Source organism: Crocuta crocuta, unplaced genomic scaffold (assembly GCF_008692635.1).
Source record: "Crocuta crocuta isolate KB4526 unplaced genomic scaffold, BGI_CrCroc_1.0 scaffold240, whole genome shotgun sequence".
NCBI lineage: Eukaryota > Metazoa > Chordata > Mammalia > Carnivora > Hyaenidae > Crocuta > Crocuta crocuta.
In genome coordinates this window covers 67719-89772 of record NW_027527380.1, presented here as the reverse complement: position 1 = coordinate 89772, position 22054 = coordinate 67719, and the positions used below count along the sequence as shown (strand labels likewise).

The 22054-nt window shown below is 36.5% G+C and overlaps 1 protein-coding gene across 2 annotated transcripts in view; it reads left to right on the top strand.

Annotated features, from left to right (window-relative positions):
* Positions 1-757: 757 nt before the first annotated feature.
* The window catches only part of EMC2 (ER membrane protein complex subunit 2), a 43839-nt gene continuing 22542 nt past the window's right edge, over positions 758-22054 (top strand). For both annotated transcript variants that reach the window (XM_077771207.1, XM_077771159.1), the window contains exons 1-5: positions 758-826; positions 7161-7274; positions 7738-7802; positions 8464-8549; positions 14931-14988. In XM_077771207.1, coding sequence (XP_077627333.1) covers positions 787-826; positions 7161-7274; positions 7738-7802; positions 8464-8549; positions 14931-14988 — 363 coding nt within the window. In that variant the 5' untranslated portion in view covers positions 758-786. The remainder of the gene's footprint in view (positions 827-7160; positions 7275-7737; positions 7803-8463; positions 8550-14930; positions 14989-22054) is intronic.

Here is a 22054-nt window from a genome sequence, read left to right as displayed (position 1 = left end):
CTTCTCCTCCGGACATTTCTTCCTAGCTCTAGTAAACTACGTCTAAAAGTGCTTGAAAGCAATGAGCTTGGTGGGAAAGGGTGAGGAAAAAGAGGCCTTCCTCCTCGCCCTCGCCCCCGCCCCCCGCCTTTGAGACTACAGAGGAGCGACATGCAGGGACTCTGACGGTCTCATACGTACATTTATTCAGTATTTCATTCATTCATTTAATTATAAGGAGTTACATATTGGCTGATCTTACGACTTTTCAAATCTAGAGTGGCAGACAGTGATCCAGCGTGGGACGAAGACATTCATGTGAACAGCAAGAAGTCCTCGGCCACACAAACCTTACGTATAAAGGTAGCATCTCAATTAGTCCCTCAAAGAGATTAAGAAAACATTTTGGAGCGTATCAGTTTAGCCGAACATTCAAAAGGCAATAGAAAGCAAATCCTGTTTAGGGAGTAGGAAGGTTGTGGACCATAAAGGTTTGGAGCAGAATGTTACGTTGCAGCAGTACACGAAGAGAACACGACACTGGATTAGGGAGTGNCAGGCCGACTCCCGCCTCCGGCGGCTAGCCATGGTGTCCTCAGAGTCCCGGAGCGCGGCTCGCCGCCCAGCTTGCCCCGCCCCCTTCCCCAACAGCTCCTCCACTGAGCCGCGTGCACGTGCGCGGCGGAACCCGCCCCCTCCGCTCTCTCGGCCAATGAGAAATAGAGTCGTAATTCGGTACCACCCAGTCGTACGTCACGTGACGGTGTTTCCCCTCCCTCTGACCCCCTGCCTCCAGGTTCTGAGAAGATGGCGAAGGTCTCAGAGCTTTACGATGTCACTTGGGAAGGTAACTTGGGGCAGGGCGGGTGCGGAGAGACCAAAAGTCCTGGGAAGCGTTTCGGCAGTGCCCGTTGCCCGTGGAGACGTGGATTCTCCGGTCTGTCTTCTGCACTGGAGCTCTCTGGACGGGCCAAGTTGAGGTGGAGGTTGAGGCCGACCCCTTCCGTGGCCCAGTCACGGACTAGAATCCGCGGTGTTACCCACCGCTTGTGCTCATCGATAGACTCAGGGACCCACATACCTCTGCGCAAGTACAATGGCCCAGGGCAGCTTCCTTTATAAAGCGGGAGGGACCTGGGTCTGTCACACTTTTAATAGTGGCTGCTGGGCGGCGCAGAGGAAGCGAGATAGTTGCTTGCTGAAGCTTCCCAGCACCCAAGAAATACAGGGCCTGGAAGGCCCTTTATTCAGTGCTTTGTAAGGGTTACAACTCTGGAAAGGTCTGTGGAAGACTCATGAACAAATCCAATTCTTCTACATGCCGATTTACATTTTGTTCTCTCTGCAAACCGGTTTTCTGATTTCTCTTAATTATTCGCTGCCGCATTCCCCCTGAAAACACATTTATGCACGTAACACAACTTTCTTACTTCCTGCCAGTAATCCCTGTTATGAAGGGGTAAAGAACTGCTTCTTTCCCTATCTTACTTTAAGGTGGAGAGTGTAACTTTAAATCTGGAAGAAGCCAGACTTTGAACCAATTCTATAAAAGAGATTTTCCCTTCTAAAAACTTCGGTGGGGAGCATGGCTAAGAGGAGAGTTAAGAGTTTCTCTAAGAAATAAGAGTTGTGTAATTGAAATTTATATTCCCAGCATTTAACAGACTTAAACAGCTTATTTGTTTAGTAAATGCTTCTTCGGATGTTTAAACAGTGACCTAATAACATGATGACTGAAAGCCATATTGACCATTTAATGGCGAATATATGACTATCCCAGTATTAAAAAATTGCAAACATATGGAAAAGAGTAAAATTCCTTTATACTTAAACCAAATTCAATAATTTATTACTGGTTTTGTGGCCTCTGGTGCAATGTGAACTTCAGTTATTTCTATTCTATTTGTATTTGGGCAATTCCTTATAATAAAAGTATTAAGTACTTAGTGCTAGATCTTGAATATATCGAATTAAAAAGCACACAGTCCCTACCTTCAAGGAGTTCACAGTCTAATGGAGAAGACAAACCTGTATATACAGAGTTTTAAAAGGCTTGTGTCAGGATATTTAGTAGCCAGATGGTAAGATATGTGGCTGTTATTTTTAATGCTACTTTAAAAATGTTTCAAGTATTTCATACATTTTAGAAAGTGCTACTTTATTTTTTAAAAATTTCTTTTAATGTTTTATTTATTTCTGAGAGAGAGAGAGAGACAATGTGAGCAGGGGAGGTCAGAGAGAGAGGGAGACAGAATCCGAAACAGGCTTCATGCTCTGAGCTGTCAGCACAGAGCCCTACGTGGGGCCTGAACCCACGAACCATGAGATCGTGATCTGAGCCGAAGTTGGACACTTAGCCGACTGAACCACCCAGGTGCCCCTAGAAAATGCTACTTTAAAGGTATGTTTATCATGGGTTTATTAGATGGTAGGAACAAGTAGGTGTGTGTAACTATCATACCTACCAGCAGACAAATAACTTGGACCTTACCTTGTAGGCATTCTGAGGAGAAGTGATATAATTAGATTTAGAATAATAAATATTAACTACTTCACATGTTTAAACAAAAAAGAAAACATTAAAGTGCTTTTAAACTATTAAGTTTTTATAAAAAGATAGGTTACGTCCTGTCTGTGTCTCCAGCTGTATCTTAAACTATTTACCCTCTTACTGTATGAGCTGGTTATGGTGGCTTTTGTTGAATTCCCTAAACGTCTTATGTTCCCCTTATCTTAGGGCTGGACAAATGTTATTTTTTCCATTAGGAGTGTTTCTCCCTTCTTGTCCTACACTTGCTACCATTATCCATTACCATTCCTCAGAATTCTCTTCATAGGCCACATACTTCAGAAAGCCTTCCTTGACTACCCTACCCTACTCCTCCACAAAAATTTTTTTAAAAAGAAAAAAAAAACAGCAAAAGCAACAAAATATACCCCTAGTCCTTTAACTCTGTGTCCTCATACTATTGAAGTACTTATTCGGTTTGTTAAGTTTTAGAATTTTGTCTCCTAGAATGAAGGGAGAAACCAGGCAGATCTTGTTCTTGTGCTAGACATTTTGGAGGAGATCAGTAATAACTTGTTGACTAAATGAATTGTTAATAACAGTAATAAACATGAACACATTTTTACAAAAAGACTGTAAGTCATTTTTCTAGTGTTGGAATAATTTCTGTAGTATCTTAGACTTAGGCAGCTTACTGTACTAATGGGATATATTTGCTTGTTTGTAAAATGAAGGTTTCACACCTTACCAGAACCACATTTCATTGAATAGCGTCATGAATTAAAGCTTTGGAAATGACTTATTCAAAAAGTACTGTAATTCTTGTGATAGGAAAATTTATCAGGTCTATAAAAGATTCATATAGTAAGTCTAACACTCCTCATTTGGGATTTATAAAAAAAGTAGAATGTATAGTTAACTTATTCAGCCAGTTGAAAATTAATGATGTTTATTACACAGAGAACTTACTACTTATGTGTTTGTAGGTAGAAAACTCAGATCATGATCTCATGGTTCATGGATTTGAGCCCTACATCAGGCTTTGTGTTGACATTACGCAGAGCTTGCTTGGAATTCTCTCTTTCTGCTCATACCCTCACTTGTGTGGGTGCTTTCTTTCTCTCAAAATAAATAATAAAAACATTTTTTAAAAGAAAAGAGTTGTTAAAAGAGTATAGTCAAGATTTTTGAAAATAGGATATATGGATAGGATGTCTAGCACAATGGCCTGTCATAGGCACTAAATGAATATTTGTTGAAAACATATTTATAAAAATGTTTGAAGAGATTTTAGTTGTTTATGCTATGTCTACTTTCTCTCGTTTTATTGAGTCCTTCAACCATAAATTGGTTTCATTCCCTATCACTCCAGTAGGGTTTCTAGGGTGACCTATTGCCAGATCTAATGAATGTGGGTTTTTTTTTTCTTTTTTTTTCTTTTAACATCTATACTATATTTGTTGTTGTGGATCACTCCTTCCATGAAACATTCTTTCCTTGGTATCATAATAACATTAAGGGTCTCCTCTTTTTAGACCTTTCTTTTGTGAGTTTTCTATACCCATTTGGTCCTTGATTTTTGGTGTTCTTAATGGTTCATTTTTTAGCGCTCTACTTAATCTTTTATCAATGGTTATTAAGCCTGAGATCAGTAGACTTCTGACTGATGGAAGGGTGTTTTATGTGGTCTTTGAATTCCCTGAAATTATATGTAAAATTTAGTGTTATAAACATGTACATATTTCTGGGAAGAGAAAGTTCAAAGGTCTCATCAGCTTCAAAGAGTCCAAAACTAAATGCCTTCTTTGGGTAATCTTATCCATACCTAGCTTTAACTATTGGCCTATATACTAAATGACATGTTAATTAAATACATGTCTACATGTCTGAGTACTTTGCACCACTGTTCCAGTTCTTGAGGATACAGTGCTAAATAAGATAGGCAGGGTCCCAGATCTCATGGAACATACCCTGAGACTTCACTTCTAAGCTAAAGATCCATATTTATGGATATATATATATATATATAACATATGTTTTCTGAAGGTAATTTTTTTTCAAGGTAAGACCTAGAAAGATAGTTTGGCCCTTTGAATGCTAGCCTAATTTGGGTGTCAACAAATGGGCAAGGGTGCAGTGTAATGGAACATAGCTGCAAAACACTAAGTAATTTATATCCCCAAGGCATTTACTCTAATCTGCCAGGGTAAAAGTGAATGTGGGTTTAAGACTATGTAAGTGAACCATGGTATAGGGAATAGTGTTTGAATGAGTTCTGAGAACTCATGCTGTGGATCTAAAGTTAACATTTATTATGTTGTGATATAATAAGGGATATGTATTTGGTCTTTGCCTCCAGTTCCTGTCACAGAGCTCCCAAACCCTTGAAATTTCCTGAATGATAGGGTTGATAGGGTTATATTTAGTCTTATTCCTGGGTTTCTGACACAAGAGCCTCTGAGACTTGGAGTTTCTAGAATAAGAGTATCTTTTTTGTATGCTAATGAGACGATCTATGGCTGGTTAGCTTCAGTTGAGGGCTGGTCAGCTTCATTTGAGGGCTGGTCACCCAAAAAGACCAGAGTCCCTTATTAAAGATTGGAACTTTCAGTCTCATTCCTTGAGTTTCTGGGATGGGAGAGGATCTGGAGATAAGTCATGCTCATGGAATGAAACCCTATAAACCCCCCAATAGGTTTTGGAGATCTTCCGGGTTGGTAAGCACATTCAGGTGCTGAGATGGTGATTAGCTTAGAAAAAGCATAGAAGTTCCTCTGCTTCCCCTCTCGTCCTTCACTTTGCATGTGTATCTCTTCCATTTTACTGTTCCTGCAGAGTAAGTGAGTTCTTATCCAAGTTATGTGAGTCATTCTAGCAAACCTGAAAAGGAGGTTGTGAGAACCCCAGACTTTATAGTGAGTTGGTCAGAAATAATGGTGGCCCTGACTTGTGATTGATGTGAAAGTGGGGCAGTTTTGTAGGACTGAGCCCTTAACTTGTGGAGTATGAATAATCTGCTTTTTTGTTTGTTCATATCCTCTTCAAAATTACAAGATTCAGTTCAAATCCCAAACAGAGTGAGAGTCCAGCTGATTTCCAGTTGTCAGTAGAAGGAATTAACTGTATTAATTTAATTTGCTAGACCATATAGGGTCTATTTTCATCTTAATGATTTTTATTTTCATTTTTAGACTTTGAGCTTTAGGGACTCAGATAATGCATATAAAAGTAGTGAAAATCCCTTGTGCTTGTTTTATACTTATTCTTTAGGGGTCTGTCATATAGTTTATTTAACTTATGTGTTCAACAACAATTTAATTGTTTAAATCTATTCTGCATCTATCTGTAGAAGGAGAAGGTGAGTAAGTATGTTAGATTTTCAGAGGTAGTAAGAAAGCATGTATGTGATTGGTGAATTGGACAATTCATTCTATTTTAATTATATGAGAAAGGGATCTTTTGTTTACTGTATTAGGTACTATTTCTTTTTCTCAGTTATTATTTCTGTTATTACCAAAATGCTTTTTGAAACTTTTCAGTTCACTCTTAATTTTAAATTTTTTAAAAATGTTTATTTTTGAGGAAGAGACAGAGTGCAAGCAGGGGAGGGGCAGAGAGAGAGGGAGACACAGAATCCAAAGCAGGCTCCAGGCTCTGAGCTGTCAGCACAGGGCCCGTTGTGGGGCTCAAACCCACGAACCGTGAGATCATGCCCTGAGCCGAAGTTGGATGTTTAACCGACTGAGCCACCCAGGTGCCCCATACTCTTATTTTATAATATGCAAAGTTATTCTTGTGACACTTTTGTTTGCAAGTACTATTTACCTTGCTTTCTTCTTTCCATTTATTTTTATGTATGTAACTAAAAGATTTCCTTTGTTCTGATTAAAAAAATTTTTTTAATGTTTTATTTATTTCTGAGAGAGAGATAGAGACCACATGAGCAGGGGAGGGTCAGAGAGAGAGGGAGATACAGAATCCGAAACTGGCTCCAGGCTCTGAGCTAGCTGTCAGCACAGAGCCCAATGTAGGGCTTGAACCCACGAACCGTGAGATCATGACCTGAGCCGAAGTCGGGCGCTCAACTGACTGAGCCACGGCACCCCATGTTCTGATTTTTTTATGTTGTTTATTTTCTTCCATGGTTGTATATCCTTATACATTGTATGTACTGTTGTAATGATATTCAGGAAGTTTTGTGATGAGTATCCTGTCAGTGCTGATGCCAGATATGACCCCCTGATTTTGAAATTTTGCATCCTTGAATGAGTAGGTGAGCTTTAGGAGCACCTTGGATTTTTGAGATTTCTATGTATAATTTTATGCATTTCTTTTTTTCTGTGAAAATAATCCCTAGCTTTTATCAAATTCTGCAAGTTGTCTGTAACTTCAAAAAAATTAAAATCCATGGTTGCTTCAAGGGTTGGAAGGTCTTTGTGGTGGACTCATGCCATTCATTACTTTTACAGTTGTAACATCAGTTGTAATGTCTTTTTAATCTTCTAAAGGGTCTGTTGCTCTTGTTAAATTGATTTTCTGCTTTATCAACTTTGAAATGCCATAGACTTACATTAATATGACCTTATTTTCCTGAAAAATTGATTTCAACTTCTTTGTCAGTTTTTTGACAATGATCAAATATATACGTAATAACAAACTTTATTTTTTTCAGAGATGCGAGATAAAATGAGAAAATGGAGAGAAGAAAACTCACGAAATAGTGAGCAAATTGTGGAAGTTGGAGAGGAATTAATTAATGAATATGCTTCTAAGCTTGGAGATGATAGTAAGTTATTATTCATGCTCATTCTATTTATGTTTTTTTGTTCTTTTAAAAACCATATTTTCATTATATTTTTCCTGCTGTTTAATCTATGATTTGTCCCTTTTTAAGAAGACTTTTCAGGAAGTCAAGGATACATCATTTTGAGAAGGATTTCTGATTCCTGGTTGTAGTGGAGCTATCAAATAGGCATTTTTGTTTAAATGTTCACAGGGCTATAGTCCTGACCTGGTCAAAATATACATCATAAAGAATTTTTGAGAAGGCAAGGGTATTTACTTTTTAAAAGATAATTAAGGTATATATTACTGAAAGCATATGAGGATGCATTTTTAATACCCGATGTAATATGGTAAAACAATTTTCAGTTATAAATGACTTTCTCTAAAATATCAGAAATAAGGTCTGATTTCTTTTGGGAGATTTTTTACACTAAATTCAGTTCTTTCTCTGTCTTTATATATAGTTTGGATCATATATGAACAAGTAATGATTGCAGCCCTAGACTATGGTCGAGATGACTTGGCATTGGTAAGTATTTAAACTAATTTTATTTTAAATCTGCTTCATGAAATATATATAAAATAGCTAAGACAATGGCTTGTATTTGAATGCTTTTATAGCTAGTTTTCAGTGCTACTCTTTTTTTTAAGTTTAAAAAAAAATTTTTTTTTTTTTGAGAGTGCAAGCAGTGGGCAGGGGGACAGAGGATCTGAAGTGGGCTCTACGCTGGCAGTGGAGAGCCTGGTGTGGGGCTTGAACTCACAAACTATGAGATCATGACCTAAGCCAAAATCAGATGCTTAATGACTGAGCCACCTAGGTGCCCCTTCAGAACTAATCTTAAGAGTAGGTAAGACTAACTAGGTACTTTGGGACAGGGAATGTTCTTAAATCTTTTTAATAATCTGGAGAAGTAGATATTTAGTATTCCAATTTTACTGAAGAGGTTAAATTAGTTGGTAAAAATTATCCACGTAACAGTTGAATTAAGCTATATTATAGAGTTTAAAATAAGAAGTGGATAGTTAAAAACAAGTTTTTCTTTTGGGTTGTAGAATGACTTTCATAGCACAGTCACGGACTTATGATTTGACTTAGGATTTTGCGACTTTATGGTATGTAGCCCACTTGGTATATGTAATGTAATTACTGCTATTTAAGTCTTTTTTTACCAATTATTTTTTTTCAGTTTTGTCTTCAGGAGTTGAGAAGACAGTTCCCTGGCAGTCATAGAGTCAAGAGACTAACGGGCATGAGATTTGAAGCCATGGAAAGGTAAGTGAATCTTTTCAACAGTATGATCTCATTTTAAAATGATAAACATGGGTATAGATGTAGGTCCTACTAGACCCATGGCAATATCATTTAATTGTGCAAGATGTTTTGCCACTGAGTTTCAGAATAGTGTTAGTTCTTCTCAGTATAAATTTTGTCAATTACTCCCAATAAATAGGATTTGACATAGGAGTGTAATTCATTTACCATCTCTGGCCTGGAGAAATGGGATCATGTTCAGGAGTAAGGACTGGTTTTATATCCTCTTTCTAAGATGTATTAGCTGTTTACCTGGCACATTATTTAACTTACTTTTAACTTATTTTTTATTAAGCCTTTTTGCTATATTCCCGCAAAACAAGAATATTACCAACTTGTCAGGGTTGTTTTGGGAATTAGTAGTGACAGGCATTGAAGGTACCCATACAGGCATTCAAGGTATAGGAGGTATTATTATTTTTTTTAATTGGGATAGAAGTGATACTCAGTTTCAGGTGTATGATATCATGATTTGATATTTATATATATTGTGAAATGATTACCATAGTTAAATTTAGGTAATATCCATCACCATACATTGTTACAATTTATTTTCTTATGAGAACTTTTAAGATTTACTGTCTTAGTAACAACTTTCAAGTACACAACACAGTATTGTTAACTATAGTAACCATGCTGTACCTTATATCCCTAGGACTTTAACTGAAAGTTTATACCTTTTGACCACTGTTACCTAGTATGCCCATGCCCACAGTCCATCTCTGGCAACCACTAATCTTTTCTCTTTGAGTTTGTGTTCTTTTTGATTCCACTTAGAAGTGAGATTATACAGTATTTGTCTTTGACTGCCTGACTATTACACTTAGCATATGCCCTCAAGGTCCATCCAACCTCATAAATGGAGAATTTCTTCCTCTTTTATGACTGAATAATATTCCATTGAATCAGACTTCTATCAGACTTTATCCACTTATCTGTCAATGAACACTTAGGTTGTTTCCATGTATTGGCTATTGCAAATAATGTTGCAGTGAACATGAAGATGGAAATATCTTTTTAAGGTAGTGATTTTATTTCCTTTGGATAAATACCCAGAAGTGGAATTGCTAGATCGAATGGTAGTTTTATTTTTAATTTTATAAGGAACCTCCATAGTGGCTGTGCTAATTTATATTCCCACTAACAGTGCCAAGGGTTCCTTTTGCTCTGCATCCTTGTCAACACTTGTTATGTCTTGTCTTTTTGACAGTAGCCATTTTATTATGTGTGAGGTGATAGCTCATTGTGGTTTTGATTTCGTTTCCCTCTTGATTAACTACGTCGAGCACCTTTCACCTTTTCATGTACCTGTTTGCCATTTGTATGTCTTCCTCAGCAAATGTCTTTTCAGTTCCTCTACTTCTTTTTACATGGATTTTCATTTTTTGCCATTGATTGTAAGAGTTTTTTTGTTGTTTCGTTTTGTTTTTTATTTTAGAGAGAGCAAGCAAGGGAGATGGGCAGAGGGAGAGGAGACAGGGAGAGAGAGAATCTTAAGCAGGCTCTTTGGCCAGCTTGGTGGAGCTCCGTCTCACCATCACGTGTTCCTGACCTGAGCTGAAGTCAGGAGTGGGATACTTAACTGACTGAGCCACCCAGGCACCCCTGTATGAATTTTTTATATATATTGGATATTAACTTCTTATCAGGTATTTGTAAACATTAGATGATTTGCAAATATTTTTTCCCATTCTGTAAGTTGTCTTTACGTTTTGTTGAACTTTTTGTTATTGTTGTACAGAAGCTCTCTAGTTTGATATGGTTCCATTTCTTTATTTTTGCTTTTGTTGGCCTTTGCTCTTGGTGTCAAATCTAAAAAATCATCACCAAGACTGGTATCAGAGGACTTACTGCCTATGTTTATTTCTAGGAGTTGTATGATTTCGGGTCTTATGTTGATGTCTTTAATTTTGACTTGATTTTTGCGTATGGTATAAAAGATAGTAGTTCAGTTTTATTTTTTTGCATATGACTGTCCAGTTTTCCCAAGACCATTTATTGAAGACACTATCCTTCTCCCATTGTATATCTTTAGCTTCTCTTTGGTAAATTAGATGACCATATGTGTTTGGGTTTGTTTCTGGATTCTCTGTTATATTCCATTAATGTGTGTGTCTGTTGTTATACCAATACCATAATGCTTTGATTACTATACCTTTGTTTATAGTTTGAAGTATGATGTCTTCAGTTTTGTTCTTACTGTACAGGATGGCTTTGGATGGTCAGTGTCTTTTGTGGTTCCATACACATTTTGAGACTTTTCTAGTTCCATGAGAAATGCCATTGGAATTTTGATAGGACTTGTATGGGATCTTTAGATTACTTTGAGTAGTATGGAAATTTTATGAATAATCTTCCAATCCATGGGCATGGATATCTTTTTATTTTCTTCAGTCTCTTTCATCAGTGTTTTATAGTTTTCTTTTTTCTTTTTTTTTTAATGTTTTATTTATTTCTAGGAGAGAGAGAGAGAGACAGTGTGAGCAGGGGAGGGTCAGAGAGAGAGGGAGTCACAGACTGAAACAGGCTCCAGGCTCTGAGCTGGCAGTCAGCACAGAGTCCGACGCGGGGCTCGAACCCACGAACCGCGAGATCATGACCTAAGCGAAAGTCGGACGCTTAACCGACTAAGCCACCCAGGTGCCCCAGTGTTTTATAGTTTTCAATACACAGGGCTTTCACCTCTTTGGTTAAATATATTCTTGGGTAGTATATTCTTTTTGATGACTTGTAAATGAGATTAATAAAGGATTATTGTTAGTGTATTGAAATGCAATGGATTTTTATATCTTGATTTTTCTATCCTGCAACCTTACTGAATTCATTTATTAGCTCTAACAGTTTTTGATAGAGTCTTAAGCCCTATTATGCTGTATTTATCTGTATTGATCTATCTCCCAATTTTAGGGGCAGTGGTTTACTTGGTGATGTCAATTTTCTGATGGATCTAAGAAGAGTTATTGGTTTGTTCAGTTTGTTTAACTTTTTTCTTGTGAGGATTGGAGTGATGACTTTCAGGATCTTTATGTGCCAAACCAGGAACTAGAAATCTTGAGCATCTATTCATGGAATTATTGGCCTTTTGGAGAAATGTCTATTCATATTCTTTGTTTCTAAATGGGGTTAATCGTAAGAGGTTTTTTTTATACAGTCTAGATACAAGTCCCTTATCAGATAATATGATTTGCAAAACCTCTCACATTATGTGGGTTGTTTTTTCACTTGCCTAATGGTGTCCTTTGATTACAAAAGTTTTTGATTTTTTTTATGAAGTCTAGTTCTGTTTTTCTATTGTCCCTTCTACTTTTGGTGTCATATGTAGAAACCATTGCCTAATCAAAGTCACAAAGATTACACTTATCCTTTCTTCTAAGAGTTCTATAGTTACTTTTAGTTTTTATATTTAGGTCTTTGATCTGTTTGAGTTAATGTTTTTTTATGGCGGTGAGGTAGTTGCCCCACTTTATTCTTTGGCGTATGGTTATCCAGTTGTTCCAACATCTTTGTTGACATTACTTTGCTTTCCCCATTTAATTGTCTGGCACCCTTGTTGAAAATTAATTGAATATAAACATGAGGCTTGATTTCTGGGCTTTCAGTTCTGTTCCATTGATTTAAATGTTTATCACATGCCACAGTGTATTGATTCCACACTATTGATAGTGTAGCTTTGTAGTAAATTCTGAAATTTGGAAGTATGAGGCCTTTGACTTTGTTCTTTTTGTCCCTCAAAGAGGATTTTGTTTATTCTGAGTCCCTTGAATTTATTACATATGAATTTTAGGGTGAGCTTATAGCTCCTTACTTTATAAATTTGGTGTTTTAGGTAAGACAGAGTAACTTGTACCTAGTTATAGTAGCTTTTATTAAGCAAGATATATTGATATAATTTTTCTTAATCCTTTTATTCCTTGGCTTTTGGCTTATGTATTTGTTTATATGTACATTTTTTAAATGTTAATGTATATTTATTTTTGAGAGGAGAGAGAGAGACAAAATATGAGCAAGGGAGGGCAGAGAAAGAGGGAGACATAGAATCTGAAGTAGGCTCCAGGCTCTGAGCTGTCAGCACAGAGCCCGACATGGGGCTTGAACTCATGAACCATGAGATCATGACCTGAGGTGAAATCAGACAATTAACCGACTGAGACACCCAGGCACCCCTATATGTACATTTTAATCTCATTGGATCTTCTCTGTAAGCAAGCAAAGGGCATAAAAAAAATAAAACAGTATTATTAAAGGTTAACAAAGTAATTTGAATCAGAGGACAGAATGGAAGAAATCTACAAAGAATTGTTCCTGAATCAGTGTTTTACTCTAATATCCCTTTTTGTTTTATTTCAAATTTAGTATATCTAGTATTTTTAAACCATTCTTAAAATAGTAAATAGCCAGACACATCCCAAAATCCAACATGGATGGTTTTTAAAATTATTTTGTAAGGATTTGAGAGGTACTAGTTTCCAAAGGACACATTTTAATAGTTACTATCCTTCTACCCCTTTTATAACTGTACAAAAATTCATATGGTAACAATGATTTATTCTTAAATCAGGTTTTCTAAGATACCTAGTGAACTTTAATTTCTTTAAGCCTTGCCCTTTAATTGGAACTCTCATAATCATTTTATCCAATAAGGTTTTGCTGTTGTGTTTGTGTGGTTTTTTTTTTCCTCCTGAAAGAGTGGCTATTATGTGTCTTCATTACATGGGGCCATAAATCATTGATTCTCATACACGATTATGGGAATTAGAGTGATCTGTGACCTTTTTAAAAAAGTATGTAGTTGCTTAGTCCCCACTTTACTGAGATCAGTTTGCTAGTGGTGTAATCCAGATTTTTCTTTAAAGGAAGCCCTCCAGGAGAATCGACAAGTAGGTTTGAGAACATTGCTGACTAAAGGTAAATTTTTGTGAACCTGCAGTGTATTAGGAGTCTCTAGAGAAACAGAATCAAGGGCATTTTGGTTTACATATAGGTGGGTAGGAGGAACGAGATCTATTATGAAGCAATTATAGAGGCTGCGAAGTCCCAGAATCTGCTGTCTGCAACTTGGAGACCCAGGAAAGTTGGTGCTATAATTCTGAGTCCAAGTACAAAGGCCTGAGAATCAAGGGACCTGATGGTGTATATCCCAGACTGAGGGCAAGAGAAGATGAGATGGAATGTCCCAGCTCAAGTAGTGAGGCATTAAAAAGGGGTGAATAACTCTTCCCTCTGCATTTGTTCTATTCAAGCTCTCAAGAGATTGGGTAATGTCTACCCACATTGGGAAAGGCAGTCAATTTTACTGAGTCCACAGATTCAAATGCTAATCGCATCTGGAAACATCCTCAGACATACCCAGGAACAATATTTAGTCTGGGTATCCCATGGCCACTTAAGTTGCTACATCACACTGAGTTAAAAAAATTAACCATCACATTCAGTTTTCACAGAATTTACTATTTTGGGGGCACCAGGGTGGCTTAGTCGGTTTACGTGTCCAATTTTGGCTCAGGTCATGATCTCATGGTTTGTGAGTTTGAGTACTGTGTTGGGTCCTGTGGCGGACAGCTCAGAGCCTGGAGCTTGCTTTAGATTCTGTGTCTCCCTCTCTGCCCCTCCCCTCCTTGCGCGCTCTCTCTCTCTTAAAAATACATAAACATTAAACAAATTTAAAAAGAACTCACTATTATTTTATTATAGTAAAAGTTAAATGTAATATAAAACTAGGTGTTAATAATGCCTAGTTTTTATACAACCAGAAAGACAATGTAAGTTTTCTAATAAAATACCTCCCAAAACTAGAAAACTACTAAAATTGAGATTATCATTATATTAATAAAAGGAATGGTTTCCTACCTTCCTCTTGTCGTTTTCAGTGTGTTTCCCAGATTCCCAGGGAACTCTTATGTACTGTGTCTTATGTACTATGTCTTAGAACCCTTGTTCTATAGCATTAATTTTGTCCTTGTTTATATACTTCATTGTTTTGTTTTATTAATATTTAATGATTTTATTTTAGATTTCCCCATTTAGTTGAGGACTCTGTGCTGCTAGTTTTTACCTTTGTATTTAGGCCAAACTGAATCAATGTATTTTGTTCATCTCATGTTTTATTTGTTCATGAATCAGTATATTTCTGAAGTAAGTTTTTTTTTTATAAATGCTCTCACATGAAGTTTTTCTGTAAAAAATTTCTAGCAAATTACTGCTGTTACATGAAGATCAGAAGAGAGTTGGATTCCAATTGTAAATGCATTTAAAGTCCTGCCAGTTTAACCTTTTTCTGTATTTACTATTTGTCAGTGAATATTAAGGTAATGATTCTTGATGTTTCTTTTTCTTTTCAAATAGATACGACGATGCTATACAACTATATGATCGAATTTTACAAGAAGATCCAACTAACACTGTAAGTTAGCTGACTAAATTTTATTTTAAAAGGTGAAATTTAGTCATTTTTGAAATAATGTAAAAATACATATGAATCCAGGTTTTAGCTTCTTATTTTAAAAATTTTATGTTGGGGGTGCCTGGGTGGCTCAGTCAGGTAAGCATCCAAGTCTTGAAATCATCTCAGGTCCTGATCATGAAGTTGTGGGACTGAGCCCTGCATAGGGCTCTGTGCTGAGCATGGAGCCTGCTTGGGATTCTCCCTCTCCCTGTCTCTGCCCCTCCACCACTCACTCCCTTTCTCTCTCTTCCTAAATAAACTTGAAAAAAAATATGTTGGACCACATTTTTAAAATAGAGTTAAAACTCTTCAGTAAAATGTAACTCATAAGATACCTTGTTAAAATGAAACTAGTGGAGGGGTGCCCGGGTGGTTCAGTTGGTTAGATGTCTCACAGCCTAGGTCATGATCTCATGGCTCCTGTGATCGAACCCCGTGTTGGGGTCTGCACTGATAGCTAGGAGCTGCCTGGGATTCTGTCTCTCCCTGCCCCTCCCCTGCTCTTAAAGTAAATAAACTTTAAAAAAAATAAAGAAAAAGGAACTAGTGGAAATTTAGAAAGAAAGAATTTTGTTTGCTTACAAAAAAACCCAGCAGAGTTCAGTGGTTTTGTAATATCTTGAAGTCTATGATACACTAATTTGTTTTGTTTGGGTAGTTCAATTCTAGTTGTCTCAATGAAAAATGAAAGAAGTCATGACAGTAATTGGTATATGGGATTAATAAAGGTGTTTTGCTTTTTTCTGCCTTATACCTAGATAAGAACATATATATGTACATATATACACATAAAGAAGAAAAATATATTGTGTTTCCCATAAGATAACATCTTGAATTATCCTGATTTGAATGAATATATTAGTGTATTTTGAGAAAATTTTAGTTTACTACTTTTGCATAATGGCTTTCCTCAGACTTATCTTTTACTCAAGGAAAAGTTAGAGGCATTTTAGATAGCATATTAGACATTTTAATATTTTTTATTACGTCCATGCATACATATACCTGCTAAAAGAAAATATTTTTAAAAATTTTAAACAAAAACCAGTTAGAGTTTGCTTTGTCCTCTTATAGAAGGAGAAATTGTTTTATTAACACAATACAAATACATGAAGGTTTTCTCTTTTTGGCAAACGTTTCATTAAAAATACACATTTTTGGGGACACCTACGTGGCTCTGTTGGTTAAGCTTCCGACTTCGGCTCAGGTCATGATCTCACAGCTTGTGAGTTCAAGCCCCACATCGGGATCTGTGCTGACGTGCAGAGCCTGGAGCCTGCTTCTGATTCTGAGTCTCCCTCTCTCTCTGCCCCTTCCCCCGCTTGTGCTCTGCCTCTCAAAAATCAGTAAACATTAAAAAAATTTTAAAAAATACACATTTTTGAAAAGTCATTTGATGTATGATTATGGATTATAAGATGCAGAAATACTGAATCTTAAACATTAGTTGCTTGATTTGTTTTAAGTAAATTGTTTATTCTCTGTTGGGGAATTATTTAATATTGGAGTGTCCAGCATTTAGTCAACTTTTATCTCAGGCATTCATTAGTCATAAATCCCTGATTTCTGCTGTGTCTTCTGATACCCTGTAGTAATACTTATGTTTATTGCTTAAATGATAATCTTTTCTCAATTTTATTGAAATATAATTGACAAGTAACATTGTGTAAGTTATACATTGTGGTAATATATATATGTAGTGAAATGGTTTAGATTTTTGCTTTTAATATTATCCCATCCCAGGGAAATTTTCTCTGGAAACTTCTAGGGTTTTTTTTGGTGGGGGTGGGGAGTAGGAGGGAAATGGGTGGTAGAGGTAGATATTTGAATGGAAGGATTTATTATTTTGTGAGAATTCTCAGCCTATACAAAGTTCAGGAAAAGCTTTGAGAGAGCTGCAAGCCTACCTATTATTAAAAACAAAAAGCAAAAAAAGAAAGAGCTTCTATTATTTTTCTAGGTATTTCCAGTAAAAGGATAGTTAAAATGGGAAAGTTTTGAACACTTTTTTAACCTTAGCTATCCTAATTACTTGCTATGTTTTAAGAAAATGGTACTGTTTTTCTTTCCTTGAAGATTTTTTCATGTACTTACTTCATTTGTAAGATTTTACGACAGGTTCAAAGATATTCTTTTTTAATGCAGTCATATATTGAAAATATGAAATCACAGTCCTGAAAAGTTGGTTTCAAAACAATTTTTTTGTAACAGGTTGAAAATCAATAGGTTATAATTTGTTTTTTGGAATTATGAGTCAACCATTTTACTTATGTGTCATTTTAAGTGGAAAAAGTGTCACTTTTTCCGGATTTAAGACAATATGTAATTATTTTTCTGTATTTTTGGTACTTTCCTTGTTCTGTGGTTCCAAGACTGATTAAAAGAGAAATCCAAATGGTTTCATTTATGAACTACATATGAAGGTGTAGTGACCAAATCCCTTTGTTGCTAGGTAAACAGTTTAGAACAAAGTAGCTAAATTCAGCTTTGCTAAATGTATTATTCTTTCATGAAATATTACCTTTATCTCATGTCCCCTTAATCTCTTTTGTCCTTCTTTACATGTTTATTGAGTACCTGTCATGAACCACCAGAATGTTGATGTTACTAAGAATAAAGAGTGTTTCTGTTAATGTATCCATGGAAAGCACTGTGGTAGACACTGAGGGAGATAACAAAACCATGCAAGACCCAGAACTAATTAAGTCTAGTAGGGAAAGACTTTATTTATATTGAACAGTTAAGTGGTAGTGTAAAAGACATCACAGTTTCTTTTTTCAAAGTATCTTTAATGTATGATCTCAAAGGTGAGAAAGTCTAGTTTCATCCTCATCCATAGTTATAATTCAAGCTTTTACACTGTAGTTCTTCTTTGCATTGTCTAAAAGTGATCATATGACTCTTTCATTGGTCTTGTGCCTCTAGATATCCAGAATAGGAATGAGGTTGTTCATTCAAGCTTTAAGGTGCTCTCCTTCCCTCTCACATGTGTTCATTAATCTTTTTATTTTAATTTTTTAATGTTTATTTTTGAGAGACAGAGACAGAGTGTGATCTGGGGAGGGGCCTTGAGAGAGAAAGGAAGACACAGAATCTGAAGCAGGCTCCAGGCTCTGAGCTGTCAGCCCAGAGCTCAACGTGGGTCCCAACTCATGACCCGTGAGATCATGACCTGAGCTGAAGTCGGATGCTTAACTCACTGACACACCCAGGTGCCCTGCATTCATTAATCTTTAAAAAAATATTTGTTGAGTGCTTGCAGTATGCGTGGTTCTGGGAATAGAAGAACAAATTAGACACCCACTTGACTTTGCACTTAAGGATGCAGAGCGATGTGAATAGACTGTAGACTTCGAAAATAGACTCTTAAAGTCTTATTCCTTAGTGACTTGCAGTGTGATTTTTGAGCCTTGCAGGCTTTGAAGGATGAGTATGGTCGAAATGAAACAAAGATGATGGGCTGGGGAAGTCTTCATTCATATCTCATGATTGAAGCCTTCATGCTGTTAAACTACAAAGTTTACCTAGGAAAGAAAGAATAAAGTGATTAGGAAGGAAGTTTTCAGTTTTCTTTTGGGAGGGTACAAAAAGGACATTTTTCCCCCATCTATTTTTAAAATGTTATGAAATATTTTTTTCAAAGAAATAAAACCTACCCATCTTTAAAATTACAAACAATACAAAAGAATGTATGGTGAAAAATAAGTCTTTCCTCTTAACCCTAATCTCAAGTCCTCCTTCACTTAGGCAAACATTTTTAACATTTTTAATGTATTCTTCCGTAGACTTTTTCCTGAAATGTATTCCTACTCTGCAGTTTAAGTCTGGAGGACTATACATTTTAAATTTTGATAGGGGTGCCTGGATGGCTCCATTGGTTGAGCATAGGACTCTTGATTTCGACTCAGGTCATGGTACCAGGGTCCTGGGATTGAACCCTGTGCCAGGCTTTACACTGAGCTTGGAGACTGCTTAGATTCTCTCTCTTTCTCTCTCTCTCTCACCCTCTCTCACCCCCCCACCTCCTTCCCTCTGCCCCTCCCTTTCTTCCTCCCTCCATCCCTTTCTCCTGCTTGTGTGTGCATGTGTCCTCTCTCTCTCAAATAAAAAATAAATTTAAAAATTCTTTAAATTTTGATAAATGTTGTCAAATTTCCTTCCACAAAGGATTTTTAGCTTCCCTGTTCATTTCTCTGGTGAATGAGAGTGCTTCTTCTCCTGTTTTCTCCCATGTGGTATACTATTCAGCTATTTTGTTTTTAACTTTTTCTAGTCTAATTGGTAAAAAATATTATCTTGTTATAATTTGCATTATGAATGATGTTGGATAATATCTTTTCATATACTTAAAAAGCCATTTGTACTTTCCGAACTTCCTCCTTTAATACCTTTTTTAGATGAATGTTTATTTCTGTTCTTATTGAAGAGAAGGCATGGTACTGTGCTCTACCCAGTTAACCTCTTCCTTCTTCTGCACGCATTGACCTCTGAGAAAAAGTTGGGTTCAGAGGAACAATATTTTATACCTCTGAATTGGTTCTTTGTACAGAGTGACCAAAGATGCAACAAGATGGTCTGTATTTGTGAACAACCTGGTATGTTAATTTCAGAGTTTAATTTTTATTCTTAGAAAGTGGACAATTAAGTCAATTTTTGATTAGAGAAATACCACCAGATATTTTTAGAAATTACGTTGTTAGTTATACGGGAGATGGAGCGCCTGGGTGGTTCAGTCGTTTGGGCATCTGACTTCGGCTTAGGTCATGATCTCACAGTTTGTGAGTTCAAGCATCGTGTTGGGCTCTATGCTGACAGCTTGGAGCCTGGAGCCTGCTTCATATTCTGTGTCTTCTTCTCTTTCTGCTTCTCTCCTACTCATGCTGTGTCTTTCTGTCTCTCAAAAATAAATAAACATTAAAAAATTAAAAAAAAATAATATGGGAGATAGTTTGAAGGACATGCAATAAAATGAAATAATTTGTAATTTGGAGGCTGTTCTATTTTAGGCCAGAGATTATGGGGATCTAAACCTAAGACAAGTGGAATTGGAAGGGATAGGGAATGGATGAAAGAATATTCTGCAATGAAAGTACACAATTAAAATTACTTAGGTGTAAGTGGTTTTTAGAAAGATAACTCAAATATGAAAATTTTAGTCATCCTATCAAAGTCAATTATTGGATTAGGCTCACTGTAGCTTTTATCCCTTAGCTTACCTGAGCACTCGTTTTTTTTTGTTTGTTTGTTTGCTTTTAAAATAAAAGTAGGCTTTTCTTCCTTTGAAAGTTCCTTGAGAAAAATAATTTTGTCCATTGCATGGACTAATGGCTAGCATATGGTGGGCCTTCAATGAATATTTGTTGAGTGTATTCATTCAACACTCTTTTCAGAAAGGAAGTATAATAATTACTGCCTTTTTAATTTAATTTCCTGTTGCAGAAAGATCAGACTTTGCCTTGAATTGTAAACTGCATACTGTGATGTATCAAATATTTAAAATTTTGTTTTGGATTTAGATGTAATTGTCTATGTACTGAAGAGAAAGATACTTTCAGGATGTTACATTTCCTAGAGTCATGGGCATAATAAGCCTTGGAAGAACCTAGAAATCTGCTTTCCTTCTGTAAGGTCAGCGGCCTATCTTTCTGTGTCCCAGCATCTGCAGTAGGGGGAGTCTAGATTGTATTTTGCTGGTAGACCATAATCCTTTAATCCTTTCTTAGGTAGTATTTCTTTCCTCCTGTAGCTTATTAAGATATGACAAGTGTTTCAGGAAGAATTGCTGACTAGCCCTCTTGTATGTAATGTCACAGAAAGCATGTAGCAAGTTTGATGAAGATTTGTTCGTTGGCCATCAATACTTTATATTTTATTATAGAAATATTTTATAATAGAAATTCTAACTGTTAATAAAATTGCATATAAAATGTGGAACAATTTTTATTTTTTGAAAAATGGTTATTTATTTTGAGAGTGAGAGAGTATGAGCTAGCCAGGAGAGGAGCAGAGAGAATCCCAAGCAGGCTTCGCACTGTCAGTGCAGAGCCTGATGCCTGGCTTAATCCTATAAACTGTGAGATTATGACCTGAGCTGAAATCAGGGCTTAACTGACTGAGCCACCCAGGTGCCCCTGAAACAGTTTTCATTGTTTAAAATTTATTTTTTTGAGAGAGAGAGTAAGCAGAGGAGGAGCAGAGAGAGAAGGGGGCAGAGGATCTGAAGCAGGCTCTGTGCTGACAGGCTGACAGGAGCGAGCCTAATGGGGAGATTGACTCCCAAACCATGAGATCGTGACCTGAGCCGAAGTTGGAGGCTCAGCCGACTGAGTCACCCAGGTGTCCTGAACAGTTTTCATTTCTAAGACTTAACTGACATTTGCAAAGATATTTCCAAACAAGACATTTAGAAAAATTCAGAACATTGGCATACTTTATAGGAAAAAAAGTTAAGAATTGGAAATTGATAAATATTCAAGACTTTACTTAACTTTTAGTGTAATTAATGCTGTTTTAAAACTGTTTTGACATAGAATTGATGTAGAATAGACTGCACACATTTAAGTAAGGTGTGCAATTTGGTAAGTTTTGACATTTGTATATACCTGTGAAGCCATCACACAATAAAGATAGTGAACAAAACTATCATCTTCAAAAGTTGTTTTTACCCTTTCCATTTTTGTATTCCTATATACAGGAATTGAGCTTTCTTGTGGGATAGCAGTTACTTGAAAACAATTTGATCCTTTTGGGTCTATGTTAGAGAGGTCCATAACAATGTGTACAGGGCTAATGATTCCTCATTACATCCTTCTGCGTACTCTGTCCATTGCCACAGGAATCACGGCGTTTTCCAGCCTGGCTGGTGGGAATAGGCACTATTCCCAGCCTTGTGTGAGTTCAAGACACTTCCCCTTAAACCCTTCTGGTGATTCTTTCCTTGGCTTGGGGTAGGTTTTTCACTCACATGCACTGATCAGTACAAGGCTGAATACTCAAGGAAAACCTTTGAGATTCAAAGGGGAAT